At 48.7% G+C, this 26,468-nt stretch overlaps 1 protein-coding gene across 1 annotated transcript in view; it reads left to right on the forward strand.

Annotated features, from left to right (window-relative positions):
* The first annotated feature begins 3,713 nt into the window (after positions 1 to 3,713).
* Abtb2 (ankyrin repeat and BTB domain containing 2) overlaps positions 3,714 to 26,468 on the forward strand; it is a 166,087-nt gene continuing 143,332 nt past the window's right edge. The window contains exon 1 of the mRNA XM_070032617.1: positions 3,714 to 5,061. Coding sequence (XP_069888718.1) covers positions 4,167 to 5,061 — 895 coding nt within the window. The 5' untranslated portion in view covers positions 3,714 to 4,166. The remainder of the gene's footprint in view (positions 5,062 to 26,468) is intronic.

A 26,468-nucleotide genomic window follows, 5' to 3' on the forward strand; every position in this document is an offset into this window, starting at 1 on the left:
ACAGGATAGTTGGCCCAGGTGTGAGTTAGAAACAGGATTTCTCTTCTAGCACAATTTATATTCCTAAAACTAAATATTACCACCAGACTGCTTTAATCACACACACACATGCATGCAACACACGCACGCACGCACGCACGCGCGTGTGTCCTGTTTTTTTCTCCTTTTTTGTTATCCAAAGTTTTGTATTTCACCAGGCATGCCAAACTTTAAAAAGATTAACTGAAGTCAACCAATTGGTTTCTTTCTAAGATGCCTGGATGTAGCTCCCCCCACCTCTTCCTCTTCTTGCTCTCCTCCCCTCACATCACACGAAAACAACATGGATACCCCAGGAGGGTCCACTTGGCATCTGCAGTCCTCAAGTTAACTTGAAGACTTTGGGGAAAATTTGAAAGTCAGGCTAGCTGCAGTCGTTTGTAATTTTACGGATAGTTCCATAAGGATATTTTGTCCTATTTTGATGGAGGAAGATTACAATATTTTAAAATCTCAGTATGCTTTTAAAAGAAAAGAGCATTTAATAAACACAACCACACTGTTGTGAACACATCAGAAAGTAATGATTTCACAAGGGCAAATACTAGCATAGTGTTCTGATTTCCAGTCCTTTCATAATGTCAGAGGCTTACTGTTCTTTTTCTTTTTCTTTTCTTTCTTCTTCTTCTTTCTTTCTTTCTTTTTTTTTTTTTTTTTTGGTCCGTCGTGGGGCCTGCACTCTAGGCCTGGGCGCTGTCCCTCAGCTTTTCAGCTCAAGGCTAGGTCTCTACAACTTGAGCCACAGAGCCACTTCCAGCTTTTTCTGCTTATGTGGTGCTGAGGAATTGAAGCCAGGGCCTCATGCATGCAAGGCAAGTGCTCTACCACTGAGCCACCTTCCCAGCCCCAGCTTACTGTTTTCTTTTTAAAGAAAGAAAATCTAAAGAAATCCCACACTTTGTGATTGTGTAATTATTTTAGTATCCTTTAATATATAGGGTCCTTCTTCCATCTCTTCATTTCCTTGTTTTGTTTTTTTTTTGTTGTTGTTATTGGGTGTTTTTGGTCGTTAGTGGGGCTTGAACTCTGGGCTTGGGCGCTGTTCTTGAAGAACTCTGGGCTTGGGCGCTGTCCCTGCACTCTTTAGCTCAAGGCAAGCACTCTACCGCTTGAGCCACAGTACCTCTTCTGGTTTTCTAGTGGTTTATTGGAGCTAAGAGTCTCACAGACTTTCCTGCCCAGGCTGGCTTTGAACTGAGATCCTCAGATCTCAGCTTCCTGAGTAGCTAGGATTACAGGCGTGAAAATCAGTTGTTTGTCTAGGATTCTATGTAAGCAGTTTAACTACCAAGGAATGTCATAGATTTTTGGCTGTAGGTGTGTTGGTATATTTTCAGTATTTTGAATATAGTAACATAAGTCCTTATATGAATTTGTTTTTTCATGAAGAGATCATCTCCACCACATAAACCTTTTGTTCAGTAAGTTCTGCATTGTAACTTCTAGTTCAATAGTTTTGCTTACTGCGTGTGCGTGTGTGCGTATGTGTGCCAGTAATGGGACTTGAACTCAGGGCCTCATGGTCTCACTTGGTCTTTTTGCTCAAGGGTGGTATTCTACCATGGAGTCACAGCTCCACTTTAACTTTGAAGGCCACTCACCTAAGAAGAAGAAAGGGAAGGGAAGGGAAGGGGAGGGAAGAGGAGGGGAGGGGAGAAAGGGGAAGGGGAAGGGGAAGGAAATTTTTTGAAGTTTATTTCCTCCATAAAGTCACTAGAGGGAGCTATTTCTCTTGCTCTACGTCTCCTCCCGCACACTCGCCCCAGACGTGCAGCCGCACTTCTGACAGCTTGAACCCTGCCACTGCAACTTGACTTCCAATGCCACCTCCACGGAGACGGCCTGAGCTCCCGGCTGCTCATTTGGTGTGGGTTTGTGATGATTCTCGTTCCTGCCATCCTTGACTCCTTGGTGCGACTCTAACCATCAGGCGGCAACCACTGCATACACAAAGGCCCACGGAAAGGAGAATTAAGGGATACCGCCAATCAAAGGGAGTTTCACGGGGGGGAAGGATCATTAAGGGTCAGGACTGTGTAAACACCACACAAAGGCCCGTGGAGGGGCGGCGGCGGGCGTGCGCACCGTCCCGGCTCGGCCCGGCCGCTCCTCGGGGGGGGGGGGGCGTGCGCACCGTCCCGGCTCGGTCTCCGCCGGGGGGGGGGGGAGCGGGGGGCGTGCGCACCGTCCCCGCTCGGCCCGGCCGCTCCGCCGGGGGGGGGGGGCGTGCGCACCGTCCGGGCTCGGTCCGGCCGCTCCGCCGGGGGAGGGGGGGGCGTGCGCACCGTCCCCGCTCGGCCCGGCCGCTCCGCCGGGGGGGGGGGGCGTGCGCACCGTCCGGGCTCGGTCCGGCCGCTCCGCCGGGGGAGGGGGGGGGCGTGCGCACCGTCCAGGCTCGGTCCGGCCGCTCCGCCGGGGAGGGGGTCGTGCGCACCGTCCCCGCTCGGCCCGGCCGCTCCGCCGGGGGGGGGGGGGGGGCGTGCGCACCGTCCCCGCTCGGCCGGGCCGCTCCGCCGGGGGGCGAACGTCCGCTGCGCTGTGTGTGTGAATAGTTTAGGGGCGGCCGGGGCCCTGCTCGCCGGGGCTGGGCGCGGATGGGGGAAATCAGTAGCGCTCCGGAGACTCCGCTTCTGGACGGCACCCCAACACTAGCTGCGGAGGGGGACGGGTTGTGCAGATCACGCTCTCGGTGGACCCGGGCGCGGAGTCCCGTGGAGCAGATGGCTCGCCCCACCAGCCCCCAGCGGCTCCCGGCGCGGAGGTGAGCGCGCACGCGCAGCTCAGACACGTTTCCAGCAAAGCCTTTAAACGTGGGGGGGGGGGCGCCCTCGACGGCGAGCGCAAGTTATCTGCAGAGGTAAACGGGGTTCCTTTGTGAATGGATAGGTTGGGGGCTCTCCCTCCAAAGTAATACTGGGAAAACGGGGTGTGGGAGGAGGGGGAGGGGGGAGGGGGAGGGGGAAGAGGGGAGGAGGAGGAGGAGGAGGAGGAGGGGGAGGAGGGGGAGGAGGAGCAGGGGGAGGGGAGGAGGAGGCGGGGAGCAGGGGATCCCACTCGTCTGGAGCCCGGCTATTTTCCCCAACCCAGGTTAAGAAGAAATCCCGCTCTGATTGGAGCCGAATGGCCACGTAAAGAAAACCAGACGGATTTCTCCCCCTGAAAGCCACAGTGCCTTTCATCTCGGAAAGCAGGAGGGGCCTGGCAGAGTCTAGGGGAGAGGTGAGGGGCCCGGCCTGGGTCCCCTCCCCGGCCTCCCCACCCCCACCCGCCCCCCAGCACTGGGACGCTCGACGGCAGAGAGCGTTGCCCGACGCCTACAGGGCAGCACACGGGGTTTTCTCTTCGATTGGAGTCCCCCGCCTCCCCCCCCCCCCCCACACACACACTCCCGAGTCCCCGCTTCCCCACCTCCTCGGCGGCCCTCTCGCCCCGCCCCCATCCTCCCAGACGCTACCCTCCACGCCGGGCCTCCCGCCCCGCCTCCGCCTCCGCGGGGTTTCACCCGCGGCGAGGGGGGGGGAGAATAGGGAGGAGGGGGGTGGAAATCTACATAGTTTCCGCCCCCCTCAGAGATCATTGGTGCAGCCCCTTCCCGTCGCGGTCGGTGATTGGCCGGCCGGCCTGAGTTATTTGCATGCGGGCCGCGGCGGGGTACCCAGCTGTGGGGACGGCGGCCGGCCTTAGTGCAGAAGTTTGCTGAGAGCTTTTCACGCCGGCTGGTGCGGGACTCGCTCCGCGCCCCAGCGCTCCGCGCCCCGCGCCGCCTCCTCCGGCTACCGCCGCCTCGTTCTCCCGGGGATCCCTTGTCTTTGGAAGACGGACGTTCGGCGGGCGGGAAGTGGAGGTGGACCAGGACGAGTGCCCGGGAGGCGCGGCGGGGAACCATTCCACTGACAGCTCCGCGTCGGGCACCCCGCGGGGTGCGTGGCGCTCCGGCTCGCGGCGAACCTCGCCGGCCTTCTCGCCGCCGCCGCCGGGCGGGCCGGCGATGCAGCCTCCGAGTCCCGGGACTCCGGGGAGAGCCTAGAGCTCGCCCTCTGCCCAGTTGGGGCGAGGAGGAGGAGGAGGCCATGGAGTGGTGAGCGCCCCCGACCCCGGATCGGCGAGGCCGCCCGCGGCAGGCTCCCATGGCCGGGACGTACAGCTCCACTTTGAAAACGCTGGAGGACTTGACCTTGGACTCCGGGTATGGGGCGGGGGACTCGTGCCGCTCGCTCAGCCTGTCGTCCTCCAAGTCCAACTCGCAGGCGCTCAACTCTTCGGCGCAGCAGCACCGCGGGGCGGCCTGGTGGTGCTACTCGGGCTCCATGAACAGTCGCCACAACAGCTGGGACACGGTGAACACGGTGCTGCCCGAGGATCCCGAAGTGGCCGACCTCTTCTCGCGCTGCCCGCGGCTCCCCGAGCTGGAGGAGTTCCCCTGGACCGAGGGAGACGTGGCCCGGGTACTCCGCAAAGGCGCCGGCGGGGGCCGGCGGATGCCCGCCTTCTCCTCCGAGGCGGTGCGGCGCCTGGCGGGGCTGCTGCGCCGGGCGCTCATCCGCGTGGCCCGCGAGGCACAGCGCCTGAGCGTGCTGCACGCCAAGTGCACCCGCTTCGAGGTGCAGAGCGCCGTGCGCCTGGTGCACAGCTGGGCGCTGGCCGAGAGCTGCGCGCTGGCCGCCGTCAAGGCGCTGTCGTTGTACAGCATGAGCGCGGGCGACGGGCTGCGGCGGGGCAAGTCGGCCCGCTGCGGCCTCACCTTCTCCGTGGGCCGTTTCTTCCGCTGGATGGTGGACACTCGCATCTCCGTGCGCATCCACGAGTACGCAGCCATCTCGCTCACCGCCTGCATGGAGAACCTGGTGGAGGAGATCCGGGCCAGGGTGTTGGCCAGCCAGAGCCCCGACGGTGGCGGCGGTGGAGGGGCGGGAGGTGGAGAGGTATCTGCGGAAGCCTTGGAGATGGTCATCAACAACGATGCGGAGCTGTGGGGCGTCCTGCAGCCCTACGAGCACCTCATCTGCGGCAAGAACGCCAACGGTAAGTGCGCCATGGGGCCTTGATCCACGGGTGGGATGTGAGTTACTCTGGGAGCCAATTTCCTGGGACCAAGCAGCGTGGTGTTCTGGAACACTGAGAGACAAATGTTAGGTCTGAGGATGAAGGAGTTCATTAAATGGCTTTGGTCAGAAAGTATTTGGAGTGGCTGACATTTGAAAGATAAAATCGCGCTTCTCCATCCAGTTCGGCGTGGCGTTGTCACTTTCTAGGTCTTCATTTATTGGGCCTTTGGCTCGAGTCATTCCTGAACCCCTCACCAAGTGAAGCTTACCATCCTGTTCTAGTTTACGCGATTTGCTTTGGCCACGGGTTGCTGGTTTTCCGGAACAGTCGGGAGAGCAATTGGTTCTCCCAGTGGCTCAGCCGAAGGATCAATCTGAACTCCAATACCTAGGCCTTGGATAAGTGGGATGGGCAGGGGGAGAGTGTCAAGCCCAGAGCCTGGTGCTTTGCCATGGCCTTCATGGGGCTGAAGGATGCAGGGAGCCACGCCCCTCAGCGGAGACATCCAGATAGATGCTTAGTGGTGGGTTCTTATTACTGTGTGCCCAGAGGTAATGAAACCTGGAGGATCCTCTATCCTCTTCTCAGGAAGGGAGCCATGTATCTTGCGTGTGTGCTCCAGACACTAAATTTCCCAAGCTGTCCTTTATCTGGTGAGCAGTTGATTAAAAACTTTGTGAACAACTGAAATGCACAACATGTTGAGCTTTCCAGGAGGGAGGATGCAGTAAACCATGCAGTACACCACATGCAGATGAGCTGGGGGAGGGAGGGGGAACGGACAATAGTGTGGTTTCAAGTCTGGGGAAGGAACTGTTGAGGAGTTGCCCTTCTCCAAAGGATGGCATGGCTTCCTGGCCAAGGAACTCCCTGGCAAAGTAACTTGACCTTCATCCTGGTTAAGGCTAGGTGTGACACACTCAACAGCATGCTGTCTATCAAGCTTCAGTTCAAGAGCTGGCCACCATAAATCATGTGGAAAGGACTGTCGTTAGACATCCTTGTTATCTAATTGGAAAACCCATTTTGGGTACAGCTTTCAGTGGCAAATAAGCAGGCAGTGGAAGAGGCCATCCAGGTGGATCCTGGAATGGCATAAAGGGAACCACATTCAAATGTGGTTAAACATAATCACAATCGCCAAGACGTAAAACAGCACTTAATGTGTTAGTCACTCTTCTTAGCACTTGATATATTAGCTACTTTTATATGTTAACAACCTCTTTGGTAGTGTGATATTGTGAAATATGTATCTGGTCTCAGTCCATGCTTCCTGGCATCTGAGTCCTAAAATCTTCCAAAGTGATAGTGTTTTTCATATACCAATAGGTGGACTGAGAGCTGGCCACCACTAGGTAAAGGAGGACTTCAGGATGAGCAAAGTCTCCAGAAAGACCAAGGCAGGACTTCAGAGGGTTGGTACTTTTAACTCCACACCCCAAAACTCCAGGGAAGGGAAACGAGGCAGAAGGTTAAGTTGTTCACAAATAGCCAAGAATTTAATCAGTCATGCATGTATAATGAGGTCTCCATAAAAACCCCAAAGGTTAGAGCTTCATAGGTTCCTGGAGGGTGGCATTCCTTCTTCCTTACCTTAGTCCATGCATCTCTTCATCTGGATTCTTTGTCATATCCTTTATTATAAGTCAATAGCTGGGAAGTGTTTCCCTGAGTCCTGATTTAGAGCCAGTCATGTCTGGGGCACAGGTAAAACAACCTGAAGTTTTCAATTGGCATCTAAAGGGAGCAGTCTTGAGGGTGGATCCCTGGACCTGTGCAGTGTGATGCTATGGCCGGGCATAGAGTGTCAGCTTGAATTGAACTAGAGGACACTGTAGGGTGTCTGCTGCAGAACTGCTTGTTCGCTAGTGGGGAGAAATTCCTACACCTTCCAAGATCACAGAAAGAAGTCTTCTGTGTTGATTGCCTAGTGAAGACAGAGTAAATGTGTTACACCATTATACAGATGAGGGAATAAGATCCTGGAACACTTAGGTAAGCCGCTCAACATCTTACACAAATACTAAGTGATGAACCTGGAATTGGAACTGTGGTGTGCTCCAGAGAGACTTCCAGCTTCTAGCCCCCCTGTGGAGGGGACCCAGTTTAGTCCAAGGAGAGCAATTGACATGCAAGTCGAATAAAGAATAAAGATATTCTTTAGTACCTACCTGACTTTCCTGTGACATGCCTTGCTTTAATCCTGGCCCTGCCACAGGACATGCCTGCAATGGGAAAGCATTTGCCTTTGAATTTTCTTCCTCTTAAGTCAGAATGGAGGTCAGTCCATAAGATCAACTGATGATGTCACAGCTGGTAATTATGCTTTGCCCTTTAAATTGGGGTTATCAAAGCCTGGAACACTAGCTCCAGAAGAGGAAGTGAAGGGCCAGGGGATTTCCATCTGGTTATCACAATGCCAGGGAAGAATGTTATACTTTTGGTGGAAAGAAGATCCCGGCACTGATCTGGAAGATGTAAAGGGGAAAAATAAAGTACTAAAGCTCTAACCCTACAAACCAAAGTACACTAAAGAAGGAACTATGGTGCAGGGTAGAAAAATCAAACACCAGTGTGCCTGTCAGCCCCATCCCCTGCTGGTGCCCTCCACACTGGAGTGTTTTCTAACTGCAAATCGAGGCCAGGGAGAGCAGCTGTCTCTCCAGGGTAGCCTGAAAATGCAAAGTGGTTAGATTGCTAAACAAAACAAAACAAAACAAAAACAGGTGCTTTTCTGGGAAAACCATCCAGCCAAAGAGCATTTCTTATTGAGGGCAGCATCTCTTGGGTTTTTTCTTTATAGGCTATTTTTTAAAATTGAATCTTTTTGGTCTTGGTACTTGGGTTTGAACTCAGGGCAAGAGCACTCTCCCTTATCTTTATCCACTCAAGACTGGTGCTCTACCAGTTAAACCATACCTCTGCTTCTGGCTTTTTTGCTGGTCAATGGGAGATAAGAGTCTCATGGACTTTTCTGTCTAGGCTGGCTTTGGACTGGGATCCTCAGATCTCAGCCTGCTGAGTGGCTAGGATTACTGGCATGAGCCACTGATGCCCAGTTTGACCTCATGCTTTGACCTCTCCTCAAGTCAACATGGTGGGTCAAGGCTGCAGGATTCCCCATGTGGTAGACAGCAGCACTCCCCAGATGCTCAGAGCCAAAATGCCTTCCTCTGAGCATTGTCTGGCCTCCGAGGAACTCTGTTTCAGGCATGGTGGACACTCATTTCTCATACATGGAAACTAGAGGTGGCTCTACCTATTGTCCTTTTAGACAAAGTGAAATGAATGTTTAATAAGAAGAGCAGTGAATTGCATATGCCTGAAAGCTGGTTCAGAGGGAAGTATCAACTGCTTAGGGAAGGAATGGAGACTCACAGAACTTTTTTTTTTTTTTTTAATATTGAAATTGCCCCACTGCCGGCAGAGAGACAGTTTACACAGCTGAAGCGCAACTGGGAAATGGCTACGTATGGGAAAGAGAGTGCTGCTTAGTATTCTTGTCCTGCTGGTCTTCCCCTTAAATTATATATTTATTGTTGTTATGCCTGCTAATTATACAGCATGGTCACATGCATTTGACTCAGCTCTATGGGGCTCTTAAACTTTTAACATCTTCCAGCCGGGACTTTAAGAGACCTGATCCATCTATTCCTGTCCATTACGCAGAATGCCACACAAATATGGTTTTGCTCAGCCAAGATGGATGATAAAAGTTCTGTAGTGTTTATAAAACACGATCCCAGCTTCACAGAGCAGCAGGAGTTATATAATATTGTTGCCCATTTGGTACTGATGTTTCAGATCCCAGGCGATGCCATTAAATCATGACATATTCATGGCTTCCTTGTGGGAGGCAGAGAAACCACTTTAATGGAGTATTTATAAACAGGGAGCTGGCAGCAAAGGGAAACCTCTCCTTTCCCCCTCCCTCCATCCTTCTCTCTCATTCTCAAGGAACTCTGTATGTAGATTTGACAAAGAACATCACTTCCAGGTTTCTTCCTGGCCATTTTTCGTGAGAGTCCATGGAATTTGAGCAAATCCTTTTCACTTCCTATAGTGTCAGTTAAATGATAGGCTACTGGTGATAATGTTCTCACTCCAAAACAGTGCACAGAGAGCACAGGAGGGGGGCTCTGTTATAGGGGCAAGGATAAGGGTTTGAAGCTTACCTCTACTACTTAGATGGATGGATTGGATAGCTGGGTACTGATGGCTCATGCCTGTATACCTAGCTACTCAGGAGACTGAGATCCGAGGATTATGGGCAGAAAAGTCTGGTAGACAGATCCTCCACACTCTTTCTTATCCCCAATTAATCAAAGAGCCAGAAGCAGCACTGTGGCTCTAGTAGTAGAGCACTATCCCTGAGTGAAAAAGCTAGGGACAGAGCCATGAGTTTAATCCCCAGTACCAACACACACACACACACACACACACACACACACACACACACACACACACACACACACACACACACACACACACACACACACACACACACACCATAAAATTGATGAGTGACCTGCAGCAAATTTCTTCACCACTCTAACCATCAATTTTGTCATCTGTAAAATGGGTGATAAGAGTGTGTAGCTCATGGATGGTATGAAGATTGAGATCATACTAACAATTTCATTCAACAAGCACTTGGTACTGATTCTGTGCCCATTATAATGTTAAAAGTACTATTAACCGATAGTGTGGAGCCCTCCTATGATAAAAAAAAATTTGTAATCCAGTAAAGGAGCAAAGGAGACAAGCTCATTTAAATGACCATGCAGGAAGAAGGCCTTTCTGATGTCCATTAATAATAACCAATCGTATCAATACTTTTGTAGAAGGACCTCTGAGCCACAACTAGAGACTGAGGACTTAAAAAAAATTATTCTCTATTCACCAGCTGAGGCAAGTCTCAACATCTCATTTGCAGCCAGGAAGTAAAAGGCCTGCATTGCAAGCAGGCCTGAAAACTCTCTGGCTGTAACATTCATTTATCAAGGAGATGGAAGACGGATTTCCACTGAGATAATCAGCTGAAGGAGCAAGGGTTAATTGAGCTGTGGGTTCTGTTTAATCAGTTTCCACACCTGGGTAGTCTGAGGGAGGAGGGTTGCTCCCCTTCTCTTTGACTATTTTGCTGAAACTGAAGGAGCTGGTAAAAGTGAAACAGAGCAAGCTTTGCGAATGAAAAGTTACTACTAGTTTGTTTGTTTTTTTCTTTCTTACTTGCTTGAGAAGGGCAAGCCCAGTCTTAAGGTAGAAGAACAAGCCAGGGTTGTTCAACTTCCTCCAGAAAGCATTGCCCAGTTTCCCCACCCCCTGCTGGAAGAGCAAGCCCTGTGTGAAGTTTCCACAGCACCCAGGGCATGCTCTTGAATCATTTCCTGCTTCTCTATCTCTCCCATCCAACTGTGACCTCACAGGCTTTGCTGGCTCCTCTAAATCTCACACCGTGGCTAACACATAATAGGGGTTCCTGGAAATATTTGTCAGCAGATGATAGAACCTGCCTACAACCTGCTTTAATTCCCAGATTGGTTACTTCAGTTCCTTTGACTGTTGGAAGCACTTTCCCCCTTTATCCAAGTAGAGAAATTCAAGTTGTTCTGCTGCTGCTAGTGGTGGTGGTGGTGGTGGTCCTTGTCATGGGTCTTGAACTCAGGGCCTGGGCACTGTCCCTGAGCTTTTCTGCTCAAGGCTAGCACTCTGACACTTTAAGCCATAGCTCCACTTCCAGTTTTCTGGTGGAAAATTGGAGATAAGAATCTCACGGACTTTCCTCCCTGGGCTGCCTTTGCAAACTGATCCTCGTATCTCAGCCTCCTGAGTAGCTAGGAGTACAGGTGAAAGCCACCAGTGCCCAGCTCAAGTTGTTCTTAATGATCGGAAGCAGCATTCTGGGGGATAACCAACCCATAGGGACATCATTCAACTAGTTGATCCCCAAGGCCCTCTATGAGAAGTAAGCTGTTAGAAGTGGGTGTCTTTGGTTGGGAGGAGATTTTTTAGTGTGCAGGACCCTGGGTAGATTTCACAGGAGAAATCTGGCAGTAAACCAACAGAAGGACTGAGCTCGGAAGTTTTGCTCATTTGGGTTCTTGCCGGGTACCCATTACAAATCCTGTGAATGGGATGTCTGTTCACAGTCAGGCCTCTGGGAGCCCAGAATTCACAGCTCAATGGCTGGACCAGGTCTCAGTTAATGTTGTTCAAACCCCAAGCCCATGTTTTACCTGTGCAGAATCACAGACTCAAAAGTAGCAAAGAATAGGTGAGTATTTGATCCTCTTCAAATAGCAGTGAGGGTCACATTCACAACCAGGCATTACTGCTTATAGATTGTGTTTGCTTACTATGTCCAGGCACTTAAAACTTGTCAAGCCAAAGAAGACCTTCCCAACTCAGGGAGCATACCCTGGAGGTGGCATTGATTTGAAGGAGCCATCATTGCCGCTACTGGAAGGGGAATGGAGCTTTGCTGCCCAGGGAGTCTTACAAGTGACAGCTGCTGGGCAATCAATACACCCAACTGAATGGAAAAGCTGTAGAACTGCTACAGTGATGCTCCCTGGTAGGCAGGACCATCCAGTCTCAAATATAGCCCTGCATTTAATCCAAGGTCTAGGGGACCTCAGCGTATGTGCCTTGAAATTGGCTGAAGAGTCCTACTGAAGAGGGTATTAACTTCTTCTGAATCCTCCATAGTGTGCAGCTGCTGACAGTATCCCCATGCTAGGAGCCCAGGTGAGAAGGACTCAGCATAGCCCAGTGCTGAAGTGCCCTTCTGGCTTTGGGGTCTGGGTTGGGCCACAGGTTGCTTTGCCTGTTACTGACTTGTGTCCTCAAGCTAATCACAACACACACACACACACACACACACACACACACACACACACACACACATACACACACACACACGCATGCATTCACATCCTGGGGCTTGAAGTCAGGGCCTAGGCACTGTCCCTTAGCTTTGTAACTGAAGGCTGCCACTTGACCACTTGAGCCACAGCTCCACTTTCAGCTTTTTACTGCCTAATTGGAAATAAGAGTCTCACAGCATTTCTACCCAGGTCGGTTTCAAACCTCAGTCCTCAGATCTCAGCCTCCTGAGTAGCTAATAGGTATAAACCATTGGTACCCAATTAGAGTTTTCTTTTTATCATGGGGTTATCTTGTACTTAGGGGGGATGCATTAATTATATCCCCCCCACACACATACCAGTTGTGAAAATCAAAAAATGTCTGCAGACATTTATAGATATCTCCTGCGCAGCTTTAGAAACACTGATCGCTAAGATAGGACTCATGGGATGCTTGGGAAGATTTACTTAGCATTTTTGGTAGGAACTTTGTTGCATTATGTTTCTCATAAAATATTCTCATTACCATCATTTTTTTTTACAGATTTGTGTTGAGTGCATAGATTTGGTTCACTTTTGCTAGAGTAGGAGCTTCTTGTGCAAGATAGGAGCCTGACCCAAATCTCAGGGAACAAGTATTAGTCACAAGGCTCTCCTTGATGAGTAACACCTTCATATGGAGGAAGGAAGAAATTAAGGGACTCTGGAAGAAGTGCTATCATCCCCGCTCAGCTCTAGCTCTGTTGTCCCAAGAACAAGATGATCTGGCGGGGAGACAGGACTTTAACCTCTGAGCACATGTCCACTGCTGCCAGGATGCCAGTGATGGTGCAGGTGCAAAGTGCTAGGTTTCCCAGGAACTGTTGTTCTGTGGGTATTGGATCTGGTTTATTGCAGCCACCAAGGTCTAGGGCCATAGCAATGTCCAGGTGTTTTGCTTGCCTGCCCATCTTTTAAACACGTTGTGGTCATCTTGCTTGTTTTTCAAAAGGTCTAAATGGTTTTGCAGCTTTGGTTGCTTTGGACCTCTTGCTGGACTGGGTGGAGTCCATTGGGAAACAGTCCACATAAGTCTGAGAAATGCCACGCCAGCCTCATTAATCTACTTACTGAGGGCCAGCTACATATAAGGTAAAGGAGAGAGTTAGGAGAAGGGCCGGGGTTCTTACCTGTCAAGTCCTTCACAATTTAGTAGGGACAGTAAGGCATGCACGTGGATGGCTGCACAGAAGTTTGTTGTCACCGCTTCTGACAGTGAGGCATTTCCTGCATGCAGTCATCCATCCTGGTGATTTGTGTTGAATTACTTCATTGACCCTCCCCATGTTTCTGAAAGTTGCATAAAGTTTCTAGCCCATGAGCGGGGAGCTCAAAGCTTTTGGTGATGGGAAAGCACAAAGGAGGATAGAAGTGAGTTCTGGCCAAGGAGGGTAGGAAGGAGTGAGGGCTGCTTCTAAAGGATATGGGCTGTGAGCTCAGCAGACAGCTGTGGTAAGAAAGAGGAGGTAGGTACCGGGCTCAGGGCTCAGAGGAACAGTATGAAAAAGATCTGGAATGTGTGTTGGGGAACAACGAGTAACCCTGCTTGGCTGGGAGACTCAGATACATCACAAGGAGGAGCTGGGTAGATAACACAGGAAAAGAGGGGAAATTTCCCACATCTTTTATCCAGATGTTAAGAAGCCTGCCAGAGTGCAGGACAGGAGTTTTCCAAAACTTATTTTTATATAATTCAGAAATGGAGTGTGTCTGTTCCCCAGCTCATCTTAACCACAGCCCCAGATTGCTCATTACTCCCTCTTACTGATTGAAAACTTGACCTCAAAAATGCACCATTTACTGTCCTAGCAGTAGAAGTAATGGAGGACCTTAACCCAGCAAACTCAGGCCAAGGGAGTGTGAAAAATCACCCCTTGGCTTTGCTGCTCTTGTCAAAGTTGGCTTCTGACTTGGTTATTTCTTTTGTAGCCCTGAGTGCAGCATTTCAGGCCAGAGCAATCTCAATTCAACATGGGAGTTGCGGACCAGCAAACTTGTTAAGTGAGAGGCCACTGCACTTAATGCCCTTAAAGCTGAATTCTCAACCACAAAAAGCAGGGAGCAGCCTGAAACAAGATGAAATCAAAGGGTCCTAAAAGGGGGCTTATTTTATTTTATTCTGGGTTTAAGCATCAGCTACATGTTCAATTTTCAGTTTAGGATTGATCAAGTGACAGCTCAATTCTGATAATTAGATCATTTTCAATTCTTGCTTAAGGTGCTTCCAGAGTGGATAAAGGTTTTTAACCATGTTAAATGCTATATTGCTGAACCACTTGATAGCTCATTTCCGTCAGTATTGGACTCTGTTAGGTCCAGCTGAACTTTTCTGACAGCAAAATGTGAAAGATCACCAAGAGCTTAGACAATCACTTTGGTGTTTGACCTTTTCCTATTGCAGTTACAGGAAGAATTTTCTTATCACTTGGGAGGCAAACATAAAACTTCCCGAAAGATGTTACAAAAGTACATAGCGAGTTATTGGTAGTTAGTGATTTGAATATTCGTTCCTAAAAGTGAGCTAAGAAGAGTCTTGTGAGAGGAAAAGAAAAAGTAACTAAGAAAACTGAACTTGAAGTACTAGAAATACCAAGCTTTGGTTGGGAGAGATTCCATTGGACCTCAGTTGGGAAAAACAGCCCTACAATTGTGTCCAAGGCTTTGTTGAAGAAAAAAAAAATTATGATGTGGGTCCAACCCAAGGCCTTGTACATGCTGAACAAGTGTTCTACCACCTCTAGTCCCTTGGTTGAAAGTTTTAGGATTTTTTGATTGATTGTTGCTTTTTTTCTTTTTGTATTTTTAGCTTCTGTCTTCTAAAGTATGAACACCAGTATTTGCTATGAGGAATGGTACTAGTAAACCCAAGCAAAGGCTCACACTGAGCACAAATAAACATGTGCACAAATAATATATGTGCGCAAGTGTCTAGAACAATCCAGTGCAGAGAACTATGGATTTAGATCCAGAAAGTTCCAGACTGGAGCTTGCCCCCTATGTGACTGGAGTGACTCACTCCATCATTTTGGATCTCTTTCTTTGTCTGGTATGAAGACATTGGGCTAGATTGATTCTCCCAGGGTCTTTCTGTCTCTCACCATGCTTCTGGACCCCACAAGAATACTGTGAAATCATTTTCCTAAGGTCAAGCCCTGTAATTAGTATCCTGGGGAAAGAAATGGCCGAGGATGGAGTTGGATGTGCTCTCTGAAGACCCAGCTGGGTAGGAGGACTGCACGCCATCTTTTTTATATTAGCATGAACTTTGAGTACTGTACTTAGAGTTTGGCTTCACCCCACCTCCTTCTCTGAGAAGGATGAGTTCTGTGTGCTTTTTGGCTGACCTAAACAGCTTGATAGCTGTGTCCAGCCCCTGGCAGGCCATCGATGTGGTAAGATCCTGCTCCGAGGTGACTTCATACAGCCGGTGTTTGAAGCTCACCCTTCCAGACTAGGGTATTTATAGCAGGGGAGCAGCTAGAGAAAAACAGAACTAAGCTACACCCTTCTTTATTCGATGTGAGACAGAGACGGGTATTGTGAGGAGCTTAGAAGACAGCGCTGTCTAATCCAGTGAGATATTTTTAAGTGCTGTGTTTGTTACAGTTGGCAGGGTGGGTTTTTCAACAAGGAGGGAAAATGAGAGTAACTGAGGATGACAAGCTGCCAGGAATTCTGAAGGTCCGGGACATGGAGGGCACTTAGTGCTCCAGGGCGCTAGCTCTCCTTCCCCATTCCCATCGCTTGTGAGTACCTCTTCCCCTATCCATCCTCCAAATCCCAAGTTGAACAATCAATGAAATGTCCTGGAGAAGTCAGAACTTACATCCAAGAGGAGAAAAAAAAAAGTTGCCTCTGTGAAAATCTAGGCCCTGGTATTTTCTTCTCCATCTCATCTGAGCTGCAGGCTGGATCAAGTTGTAAAATGGGACACTATTGGGAAACACATTGCTTGCAGCTGTTGTTCTGGACTTCATCCTCCCAGGACAAGCTGGGCAAGCCAGAGCTATGCTGGCACAGTAGCAGGTGACAAGGCCCCCTTGGGCTAGAGCTGCCTCTGAAAGGCATCGGCTCAAGTGTCCCAGTTACTGTCTTCTAGACATCAGGTCCCTGAAAAGGGATAAGGTAGTTAGTGGAAAGGACTCTACACTAGGAGTGAGGAGAAAGTTCAGTTTGGGGTGCATCCATTTGTTCATTCAGTGAATATTTATTGAGCACTTGTTGTCTGATGGGCTCTATTCTAAGTGGTGGTGAATGAATTAAATACCTGGAGAAGTAAAGGTCTTTGCCTTGCAGATCATGGCAACAGAAGGAATGCCACCAGAGCCCTGTGTGGCTGAGGAAGGCAGCTTCAGGTTCCTGGTACCTTTCAAAGGCACCAAGGAACACCAGTGTGGCTGGGAAGGACCAATGATGGGGAGAGTAAGAGAGGAATGGTGGAATGGTTGGGCGGGACCTATTGGCCATTGTGCCAATAGTAGCCTGGGTTTTGTTGTTGTTGTTGTTTCACTTTTTAATTTTATTTGCCCTGGTTTTTTGAGAATGGGTCTCACTGTGTAGCCCAAGTTGTCTTTGTACTTGAGAGTCTCCTGCCTGGTCTTCCCAAGTGCTAGGATGATAGGTGTGTGTACCACCACATCCAGCTTACCTTGCTTGGCATTTAATTCTGAGTAAGCTGGGAGCCATTGACTGAACTTGAGTGACATGACTTATTTTGCTTTTTAACAGGGTATTCCCTCTGTTGGAAATGACAGCGTAGTATCAAACATGGCAGCAAGCTGACCCGCTTAGATTTTTTTAGAATAATGTAGATAAGAGGGGATGGGGCTCAGGCTAGATGGCCATAGAGGAGGAGTTTGTGAATGTGTTTTGAAGTCAGGACTAGTGACTTTGCCAACAGCTCAGAAGCGTGAGGTAGAGGAGGAGAATGAAGTGTGGAAGCAAGGTTTAGGTGCTTAGCCACTGAGAGAAAAAGAGTGCCCAATGACTGAAGTATGGGAAAGGCAAGACTACAAAGATCTCACTAGTAGCTTGTCTCAAACGTCACATAGAGAGATAGCAAATGGGAGACTGTCTGGGGAGAAAGCACCTTGAACTTCATTGATGATATATATGATGGATTAAAGATTGCCCTCCTTCCCAACAGGGCTGGGAAGTCTCAAGACAAGAGAGATTTAATTTTCAGTCTCTCATCATCTGGTTTGATGGCCTGAGAACTCCTGAAGTTTGCTTTCTAGCTTTCCTGAAGGCTGCCAGCCGCTCTCAGTGAAGATCACCAGCTCTGTTGTTTCCTGTCATTAACATGTGGTCTGTTTAATTGGGTCCAGTTGTTTTGTGGATCGCTGCGTCCTTCAGTTCTGGGAAAGTGAGCCTCCATTCTCAGGCTGCTTTAATTCCTGGAGGTCGACCGTGAGTCAGAAATGGAGCTAGAAAGAGATCTTCCTAGAGTGGGTTGATAAGCCTCAGGGACCCCTGCAGTGTTGGGGTGTTTGGGAGAAGCCAGGTGTGAAGGAGGAGCAGGGAAACCAGGTAGGTGGCTGAGGGCTGAGATCTGAGGCGGCTGCTGCCTACTGAGGGCATTGCCCGGGGTCTCTGAGCCTCGCTTTAACTCTTCAGTTGCAGGGGAGTGTCATAGTTCTCCTCATAGGGTTGTAATTTCAGTGGTTCTTAACTCCAGATTCACATTTGGATCATCTAGATAACTTAAAAATGTGTGTGTGTGTGTGTGTGTGTGTGTGTAGGCTCTGCCTCCAGAAATTCCAAAGTAAACAGTCTGGAGTGGGGCCCAGGCCGTGTGGGCAGAGTTCTCAGTGTCTGGTACATAGGGAGCGCTCAGACGTTAGCTATTATTAGTGGGCAGAGCATCATTGTCCCTGCCCCGCCCAGCTTCGAGGCTTTCCCTCATTTCCCAGCTATGCTGCTTCGGCTGGTTCCTCATCTGGAGAGATCCCCGAGAGCACCCGGAAAAGCTAGACTCGTGAGGTTCCCCTGGGAAGGGCCAAGTAAGACCTAGAATGGCAGTGGCATCCTATATTATACTTCTTACCCCACAGCTAAGAGGCTGTGGGTCCTGTTAATTCCATCTTCAGGAGGAGGAAATAGGGGCACAGAGAGGTTGCATAACTCACTCAAAAGCACACAGGTTATAAGTGGTGGATACTATAATCAAACTCAGACTTCCTTGTATCCCATCACCAACCAGAGAAACCAAGACTCAATTCTCACTCTTTCCAACCCTGCACAGAGCCTTGGCAAAGTACCAAGCCCAAGGCTGTGAGCTTGAGTATTCTGTCCCATGATTCTTACATAAGTATTCTCCATTTATTTTGCAGCTGAAGAAAACTGAGGCTCAGAGATGCTCAAGTGACAGCTAGGGAAAGACACAGCAGGCTTCAACCAAAGCTCTGTTGTCCTCAGTTCGCCCTGCGGCAGCCCTCCTCCTGTCCTCGGGAGAGGCTTGGGTGGGGACTAAAGCTTATGCAGTGATTTCCTGAGCAAAGAAATGAATGGGTTGGTCCCAGAGGGTGCGAGGAGCTGAAGTCAGGCCAAAGCATCCTTTGCTGTTCTGAACAACTGAGCTTTTTAGGTGCCTTAAAATAGTACTTTCCTCAGTAGGATGCCAAAGGGACCCACAGGCCTGTGGTGTAGGTGTTTGTTTCTCTACGTGTTTAAAGATACATTCTGCGATGCGCATTGCTTCTCTCTGTCCATGTGAATGAAACAACCTCTGAGAAATTGTGTGTTGGTTGCTTAAAATAGTGTAAGAGGAAGAATGTTTGGAAGCTTTTAACTCCGCAGTCTATTTCTTCTGGATTTATGACACCTTCGAGACGCCAGGCCTGCTCTTGTTTACCCTCTGGCTTCTCCTTTCTACCATATTTTGAGCCCTGTGTCATCCTAAGCCAAAGGCATTTGTCACCAGGAAAAAAAAAAAGTGGCAACCTGTCCTGAGTAATTTAGTTGGGCTCCTTTGGTACATTTGATTTTTTTTTTTCTTATAAGAAGAAAATCTAATACTCAGAAAATCCCCTTTATTTGGAAATTGGCCATTTCTCTCTTCTAGCTGTGAGGTTCCAGGATCACAGCAGAGATGTTTGTTCTGGAATAAGAGGGCTTGTGTGTTGTCGTTTTTGCTTTTCCTGTTTCTTTTCTTTTTTTCACTTGCAGTTAGGCCTGAGGAGCAAGGGGTGAGAAAATCCTCAGCACCATTCTCTTCAATAATGTAGCCACTAGCCCCCCGGGTGGCTAATTAAGTTCAAATTTAATCACATTCTGTAAGGTTACAAATCCTCTCCTCATCACACATGTCACGTTTCCGGCACTCAGTCACCCCGCATGCCCAGTGGCACCCATACGGGACAGGACCAATATAGAACATCTCCATCATCCCCGACAGTTCTATGGGACAATGTGGCCATTAGACTGGGTCACCAGCAGGTCATTTGGGGCCAGCCTTCTGGATTTTCGAAGGTCTGAAGTGTTTGAGCCGTTCCCCAGCTTCTCTAAAGCTCTGTTTGCAGAAGCAGAAGATTCATGGCAGCAGAGATGAAGGCTGTTGATTCTTGTGGCTCTAACCTCTGGCCCCCTGTCATGAGGGCATGTTTTATGCTTTCCAAGCTGTGTGGTCTAGGGCGAGTCACTTAGCTTCTCTGAAACAGTTGCCTTATCGGAGAAATGGTGATATCAAAAATAAGGCACCGTGGGCAAAGAATGTGACTTGCCTATCATGCATGAGGTCCTGTGTTCGATTCCTTGGTACCACATAAACACAAAAAATAGGTAAATTTATTTTTTAAAAATATAAGACATGAGGAATCCCATGAGGATTAAACAAGATGTCAGAATGTGTCTAAAACCATCAGCAGAGCAGTTCACAGAGGACTTCCTGTGTTGCAAGGTCTCACAGCTGGGTGTGTGGGGGGGAATGGGTAGGGGGTGGTGGAGGAGGCATGTTCCCCTTTCAGGTAGATGAGGTGGAGGTTTGCAAGGTGTGAGGCCAACCCTAGGGAGTGAGCCTGCTGTGTTCACTGCTACCATTCCTGTGTGCCATACCCTCAGTCTTCAGTCTGCCACTTCTCTGAGCTTTCCTCCCGGGCCTGTAGAACAGCCCTCCACAGCCCTCCACAGAAGAGTTTATCTTCTGAGCTAGGAGCTCCTCTGAACTCACCTTCACTCAGGAACTCTCTCTCTACCTCTCCCTCCCTCCCTCTCTCCCTCCCTCTCTCCCTCCCTCTCTCCCTCCCTCTCTCCCTCCCTCCCTCTCTCTCTCCCTCTCTCTCCCTCTCCCCCTCCCTCTCCCCCTCCCCTCCCTTTTGTCTCCCTCTCCCTCTCCCTTCCACCACTTGAGGGTTGAGGGGAGCTCTTTGAAGAGGCATTTTGTCCAAAGGCAGCTTGTCAGCATTCTCTTGGACAGCTGCCACCAGGGAAACTACTGCAGGAGTCTGGGGCTCTTGGTGCTTTCGTTGTACTCCAAAGGGTTTTGCAGATTTCACATGCTTTGTGGTCCTCCTGCATCTCTTGTTGGGAGTAGGGGATGGAAAATAACAATGTCTTCAGTGGGGCCTTGCAGCGGGTGGCTTTGGGAAGAGCCTTTGCGGGACAGTGAGAACCAAGAGAAGCCTCTCTTGAGCTGTAGAAGGGGCTCAGGAGATATTTGGTCATACCTGGGGACCTGGGTTCAAATCCTGACCTTGCCATTCATCCCCCTAGATCATTCAGCTAATTATTTAATCGTCCTAGGCTTCAATTCCACCCTCCCCATGTAAAATAAGGATAATGCTTGAGATCTACCTGGCAGAGAGGTTGCGAGGGTTAAAATAAAACATCTAGCCCAGTGCCTGGCACCCAGCAGCCCAGGGGTGAGACGCTGCTGTCGCCCTTGTCACTGGCAACAGCATTTGGTGAGCTCTGTCCTGTGGTGTTTTCCTGCTTGAGGATGTATTATCTGTTTTGTCAGAGGAAGTGGTCCTGAGGGGGTTCACACTTAGAGTGAATGTGTAAATTAAATGTGTGGATCATAAACTCCAGGAAGTGTCTTCTCTCTCCTAGCTCCCTCCTGAAAGATGATGAGGATAAAAAGCATGACAGTGCAGTTGTCATTTAGAGCCTCACACAGTGACCACCACCAGCCGGCTTTAGACTGTGTGTAACAAGCCCCCGCCCAGTGGTACAGTGTAATCAGAGCTGGATTCTTTCTATAGGATTCCTTTGTGGCATGACGCGCCCATGTATTTATACCATTGCCACCCTTTTTACTCACACCCAGAATGTGCTAAATCTGCCGCTTGCGACAACCTCTAAATAACTCGGAACCATTTGTAGGGAATCCAATCATTTTTATCATCGTAACTGTAGCAAGAGATGGGTTTAAATTGGGGGAATCCAAGTGCCACTGGGAAATAATGATAGCTCAGCTCTCCTTCTAGTCTGGTTCTCCTGAGGCTGGTCCCACTCACAAAAACAAGCAACTAAGAAAGAGGGGACCGTCAGGAGGCCAAGAAACTCACTATTGATGCTATTAGGATGATCTGGGCCTCACTGTGTCCCCTCCCACTGACCCAACTGCTGTCCTTCATGTGGCTTCCTTGGCACCAGACAAGTCGCTCATGGTTAATGGGTAACTCTGACTCTTCTTACCAAACAGTTGCTTTGTTATCTGTGCTGTGGCCTCTTGGGTCCATTATCAATACAGCTGCCCACCCTCAAAAGGAGAGAGAGAAAGAAAGAGAGAGAGAGAGTTGACCTGTAGCATGAGTCCACCCAACTCTTCCTCCCTCCTAAACTATAGGAGACCCTTCAGGCAGTCATGTCTAGGACTGGCTAATACATCTTGCAGCATTTGAAGTTTTGATGTCCTAGAGCTCACCCTGGACATATCAATTTCAAACCTTTGAAAGCTAGGTCAAAATAACAGGGTGATGGGATGAACAGGCAGAATTGGGGATCCCCATCCAACATCACTAAGGGGTAGTTAGTATTTGCCGGACTTCCCTTAGAGTGTGCCTCAAGCCAGGGGCACAGCTTGGGGAAAACGTGGCCAAGAGGGCTGATGGGAGGCTGCCCTGGGAGCACATCCTCTACATGTAGGATGGAGGCATGGGTAGAGCAACTTGGGGGCGGGCGTGGGGGAGCTCATGGGGATGGGTGTTGTCTTAGCAGTAGCCAACACTCTTGTCCAGTTTTCTCAGTCACATGTGATGAGGTGTGGTGCTATTTGTCAGGTGTCCTCTGTAAGAAAAGAGCAAAATTCCAGGTCAAATAAGGTTCCCAGGTTGTGCGTAGAATGTCAGAGCTTTTCAAGGCAAAGCACTGTGCTATGTCTGAAAGGACTGCCCACTGGTCCCTCCAGCCCTGGCTTTTAGAGCCTTTTCATTTCCCTCCAGACCCAGGCAAGACCAACATTCACCTGTGCACTGCTTCCTGAGGCTGCCATGTTCCTCCTTGCCCCTGCCTCCTTCCCTGCTCAATCCTGTTCTCTTGTTCCCTACTTTCTGGCAGCTCCTCTCCCTAGATGGGCTTCACACAGAGTCCTTCCCTGGTCATTCATTGAACATTCTGCAAATGTTCAGGTGCAAATGCAGGCCTCAGCTAAGTCGGCATACGCTGTAGTCTGGCCGCTCATGCTTGCACAGTTGTCTCTGGAAGGCTGAGAGGCAGCAGTGTACGCACGTGTGTGCCCGTGAGCGCATGCTATTATTAGGGCATGAACTCAGGACCTGAGCCCTATCCCTGAGCTTTACTTGCTCAAGGCTAGTGCTCTACCACTTGAGCTACAGCTCCACTTTTGGCTTTTTGATGGTTAGTTGGAAAGAAGAGTCTCATGGTCTTTCCTAACCAGGCTGGCTTTGAACCTTAATCCTCAGATTTCAGCCTCCTTAGTAGCTAGGATTACAAGGCATAAGCCATCAATGCCCAGCTTGTTTGTTTGTTTGTTTTTAATCCATAAAAGACACACAGTTGAGTGAGGGAAGAGGTGACACACTGGCCAAAAAGAAATGTACTTTTTACCTGATTTATGTAACTGTAACCCCTGTACTCTATATACCTTTACAATAACAATTTTTTAAAAAGACACACAGTTGTACCTGCCATATGTGTTGTAAAGATTAGACACAAAAACATAGGTAAAGCTTTCATGCGGTGCAGGACTAGGAGGAAGGTCATGAATGGAATGAACCTTAGTACTATCATAATGAAAAAAATCAGCTCAAAAGATCGTATATGTTGTGATGCTATTTTTATAAATTTAAAGTTCTGAAGGTTAACATTAAAGGTTCTTAGGAATACAGTACAGGTAAAACAAATACAAATACAATACAAATGGAAAATGAGGAGACAAGACATGGACACTGGCTATGTCATGGGAGGGCAGCTACCCAGGGGCCGCATATGGTTTAGCTATATATGGTTGTTATGACTCTAGCTTTTTGGTTTTGGAGGTGAGCTCACATTATTATAACTAATTAAAAATGGTCATGAACCAAGGATTATGATGAATACAAGCACCTGAGGTTAAAAAATTAGTGGCTTCTCGGTAGGTGGTAGCTATTTATTATTAGTATGCCCTGAGCCACCTGAACCATGCTGTAAGCCACCATAGTACCCATTGAGATTGCCTGTCATTTATGCAAAACACCTCCATGAGCCCAGTTTTTCCTCCTCAGGCCATAGTGGCTTCCACTTGCAGCACACAGAACTGTTGGGTTGTTCAAGTTTCTCATTTCCCAGGTCTGGTGCTGTGCTTGGGCATAAGCACCCCCTGTGAGTCTATGCTTGGTGAACAAAGACGGGGTTGTTTAGTCCTCACTGTGCCAGATGGAAGGCTTTCATTAGTCACTCTAGGAGCATTCACGTTAGCTGGGAGATTTCCTTTCCAAGGGAAGGAAACGTTTGGCTTGGATTCGATGGTGTTTGTCTTGGGATGATCGGAGCTCTTTCTGCTTTCATTGCCACCACCAAGCACCATGACCTTTGCCTGTGGTAAAAAGAACCCATGGTTCTTTTCCCTTAGTGGATGAGGAAGCATAGAGGACAACGATGCCCTAGTCATGTGCTCCCAAGTTCACATCTAGGTAGAAACCATCTTCATGTCCAGTTCCTCTGCTGAATGGGACATAGTAGAGGAGACAAGAACACAGGCTGTATAGCTTGAAATAGGCATTATTTGCTTTCCTCACACACACACACACACATACACATATATTTTTTTACATTATTTTTGCATGTGTGTGTGCGAGGCTTGAACTCAGGGCCTCATGTTCTTGCTTAGTTTTTTTGCTCAGGGCTAGTACCTACCATTTGAGTCACAGCTCCACTTCCAGTTTTTTGCTGGTTAATTGGAGTCTCACAGATTTCCGTGCTTGGGCTGGCTTCAGGCCATGATCTTCAGATCTCAGCCCCCTGAATAGCTACTATTATAGGTGTAAGCCATCAGTGCCTAGCTTTGCTTTCCCAGCATTTTCAACTGAGTGCATATAGTGTTATATCTTAAGTACAGAGCTCAACGAATTTCCACGCTGGTCACGGTCAGGATCTAAGGAAGGTGCCCTGTGGCCTTTCCGTGTTAGCACTCCCTTTTTACTCCAAATTCCCCTTCTAACTTTTGTTGCCATCAATTACTTTAGCCTATTCTTGAGCTTTTGAGGAGTAGGGACCTCATTGAACTTTTCTGAGCCTCAGTTTATGTATAACAGCAAGAGTATAGAGATGTGTCACAATATTGCATTGCATACTCTTAAAATAGAACAACTGATGTATTTATAAAAGATTTGTCAAACAGGTAACCCTTGATGAGGGCAAAGCTGTGTGTTCGCTGTGATTGGTGTTGATAGCTTTAGAGATTTTTGACTGTTTCTCACCCAGAAAAGCCAGCCTTTCCCTCCTGCTAACTATTATTCATGGGTTTCCTGTGCCCTCTGTGCCCCTCAGGTCCTGTCATTCTGAACACACTTCAAACGGATGCCTTTCTAAATTTCTTACTGAAACTAGTTCTTGCTTAAGATGGCAGAGGAAATGGACAGGATTTGCAAGAGTTCTGCTGCTGTTGCCTCTGTTTCAAAGATAGTCTGTTTGCTTTATTAGCAAAATCAATAGGCACATTGCTGTACTGCTGGGCTGGCCCTATTCCCCTGGGGGGGTAAGGGGACAACAAGATCCACTAGTATCAGAGGTTGGGTTGGTTGTACAGATTTAGCAATAGCAGCAGCAGCTTTCCAAAAACAAAAACAAAACCCCCTGCCCTTGTAACTGCCCCAAAGTCTACAGTTATAATTCATTTCCTTAACTTGGTGTGAAGGATAATGCCTGGACTGGGGGAATGTACTTGGGGAGGGTAAGAGTGTATGCATTTGGCTTTAATCTCGATGGCTGTTTTATCATACCTTTTCCTGTGAGCAGGCCTTCATGAAGGAGAAGCGTAGGAAGCCCAGAGAGGTTACAAAGGCAAATTCCCCAAATCTGTGATGTAGTCTGGGGCCATAGACTGTCCGCAGACCATTCTGTACACATTCACAAAGCACTTAGTTTATGTCAAGTGCTGTGTCAGAATAGAGGTGAGAGGTTATGGTCTGTGCCCTTCAGAAGCCCTGAGCTGGAGAGCGAGCACTGGACAGTGCTGTGTGCTTTGGTAGGAAGACCACAGAGAGGGCTGGGGGTTATGCAGTCCTGGAGGTAGTGTCATGTGGGTAGAGAGCTGAAAGACAAATAGAAGTTAAGTCTTGGACATCTAAAACCTGTAACCCACGCACAAGTATTTTTTAGATTCTACTCGGAAATACATTTCTAAGGATCACGTCTGCCTATCCCATAAATGAGGTGGTGCTTTCAACTAAAACTACTAGACATTTGCTAGATGGCATCCTGTTGATTTGTTACTGTCCACCTTGCAGATCCTCTGCCTCCATGTGGTATCCTTTTGAAGACAAAGCTTTTGTCTTCTGGCCCTGAAAACGATCTTCATTTCCCTTTGAAATAAGCAAAAGAGTCTGGGTGGGAAAATTTGTTTGAAGACTTTGTAAGAGCCTAACCCTGCTACAGAGCTGAAAGAGAGATACATGTTTGTTGTGGAAGAGATACCGACTTGGAATCCCTTGTGTGGCCAGCCATTGCGTAGGGATCCAGCACGCCAAATTGCTTCAGTTACCATGGGATCCAGACCGAGACAGGAAATCATGGTAGGATGGGAAGGAATCCAAGATATACATGGCTGGCATACAGGCTGCAGTTAGAAAAGGGAGTAAAAGAACAGTCCATCTATTTTCCTAAGCAAGTTCTGCAGCGTCAAACAGGGTTGTTTTCCAAGACTCCTTACATTTTATGGCCCTGATTTTCAAGCTTTAATTTTTTCCATATTAAGCAATACTTAGGTGATTTGAAGTGACCCTTTCATATGTTTGTGGGGAACACTTCTTAAGCTTGTTTCGTATGTGTATGTGTGTTGAAAGCCTTCAAATTGTAAAAGCACCAGACCCTTCAAGT

This window comes from Dipodomys merriami, unplaced genomic scaffold (genome assembly GCF_024711535.1).
Source record: "Dipodomys merriami isolate MVZ:Mamm:240054 unplaced genomic scaffold, mDipMer1.0.p SCAF_21, whole genome shotgun sequence".
Lineage (NCBI taxonomy): Eukaryota > Metazoa > Chordata > Mammalia > Rodentia > Heteromyidae > Dipodomys > Dipodomys merriami.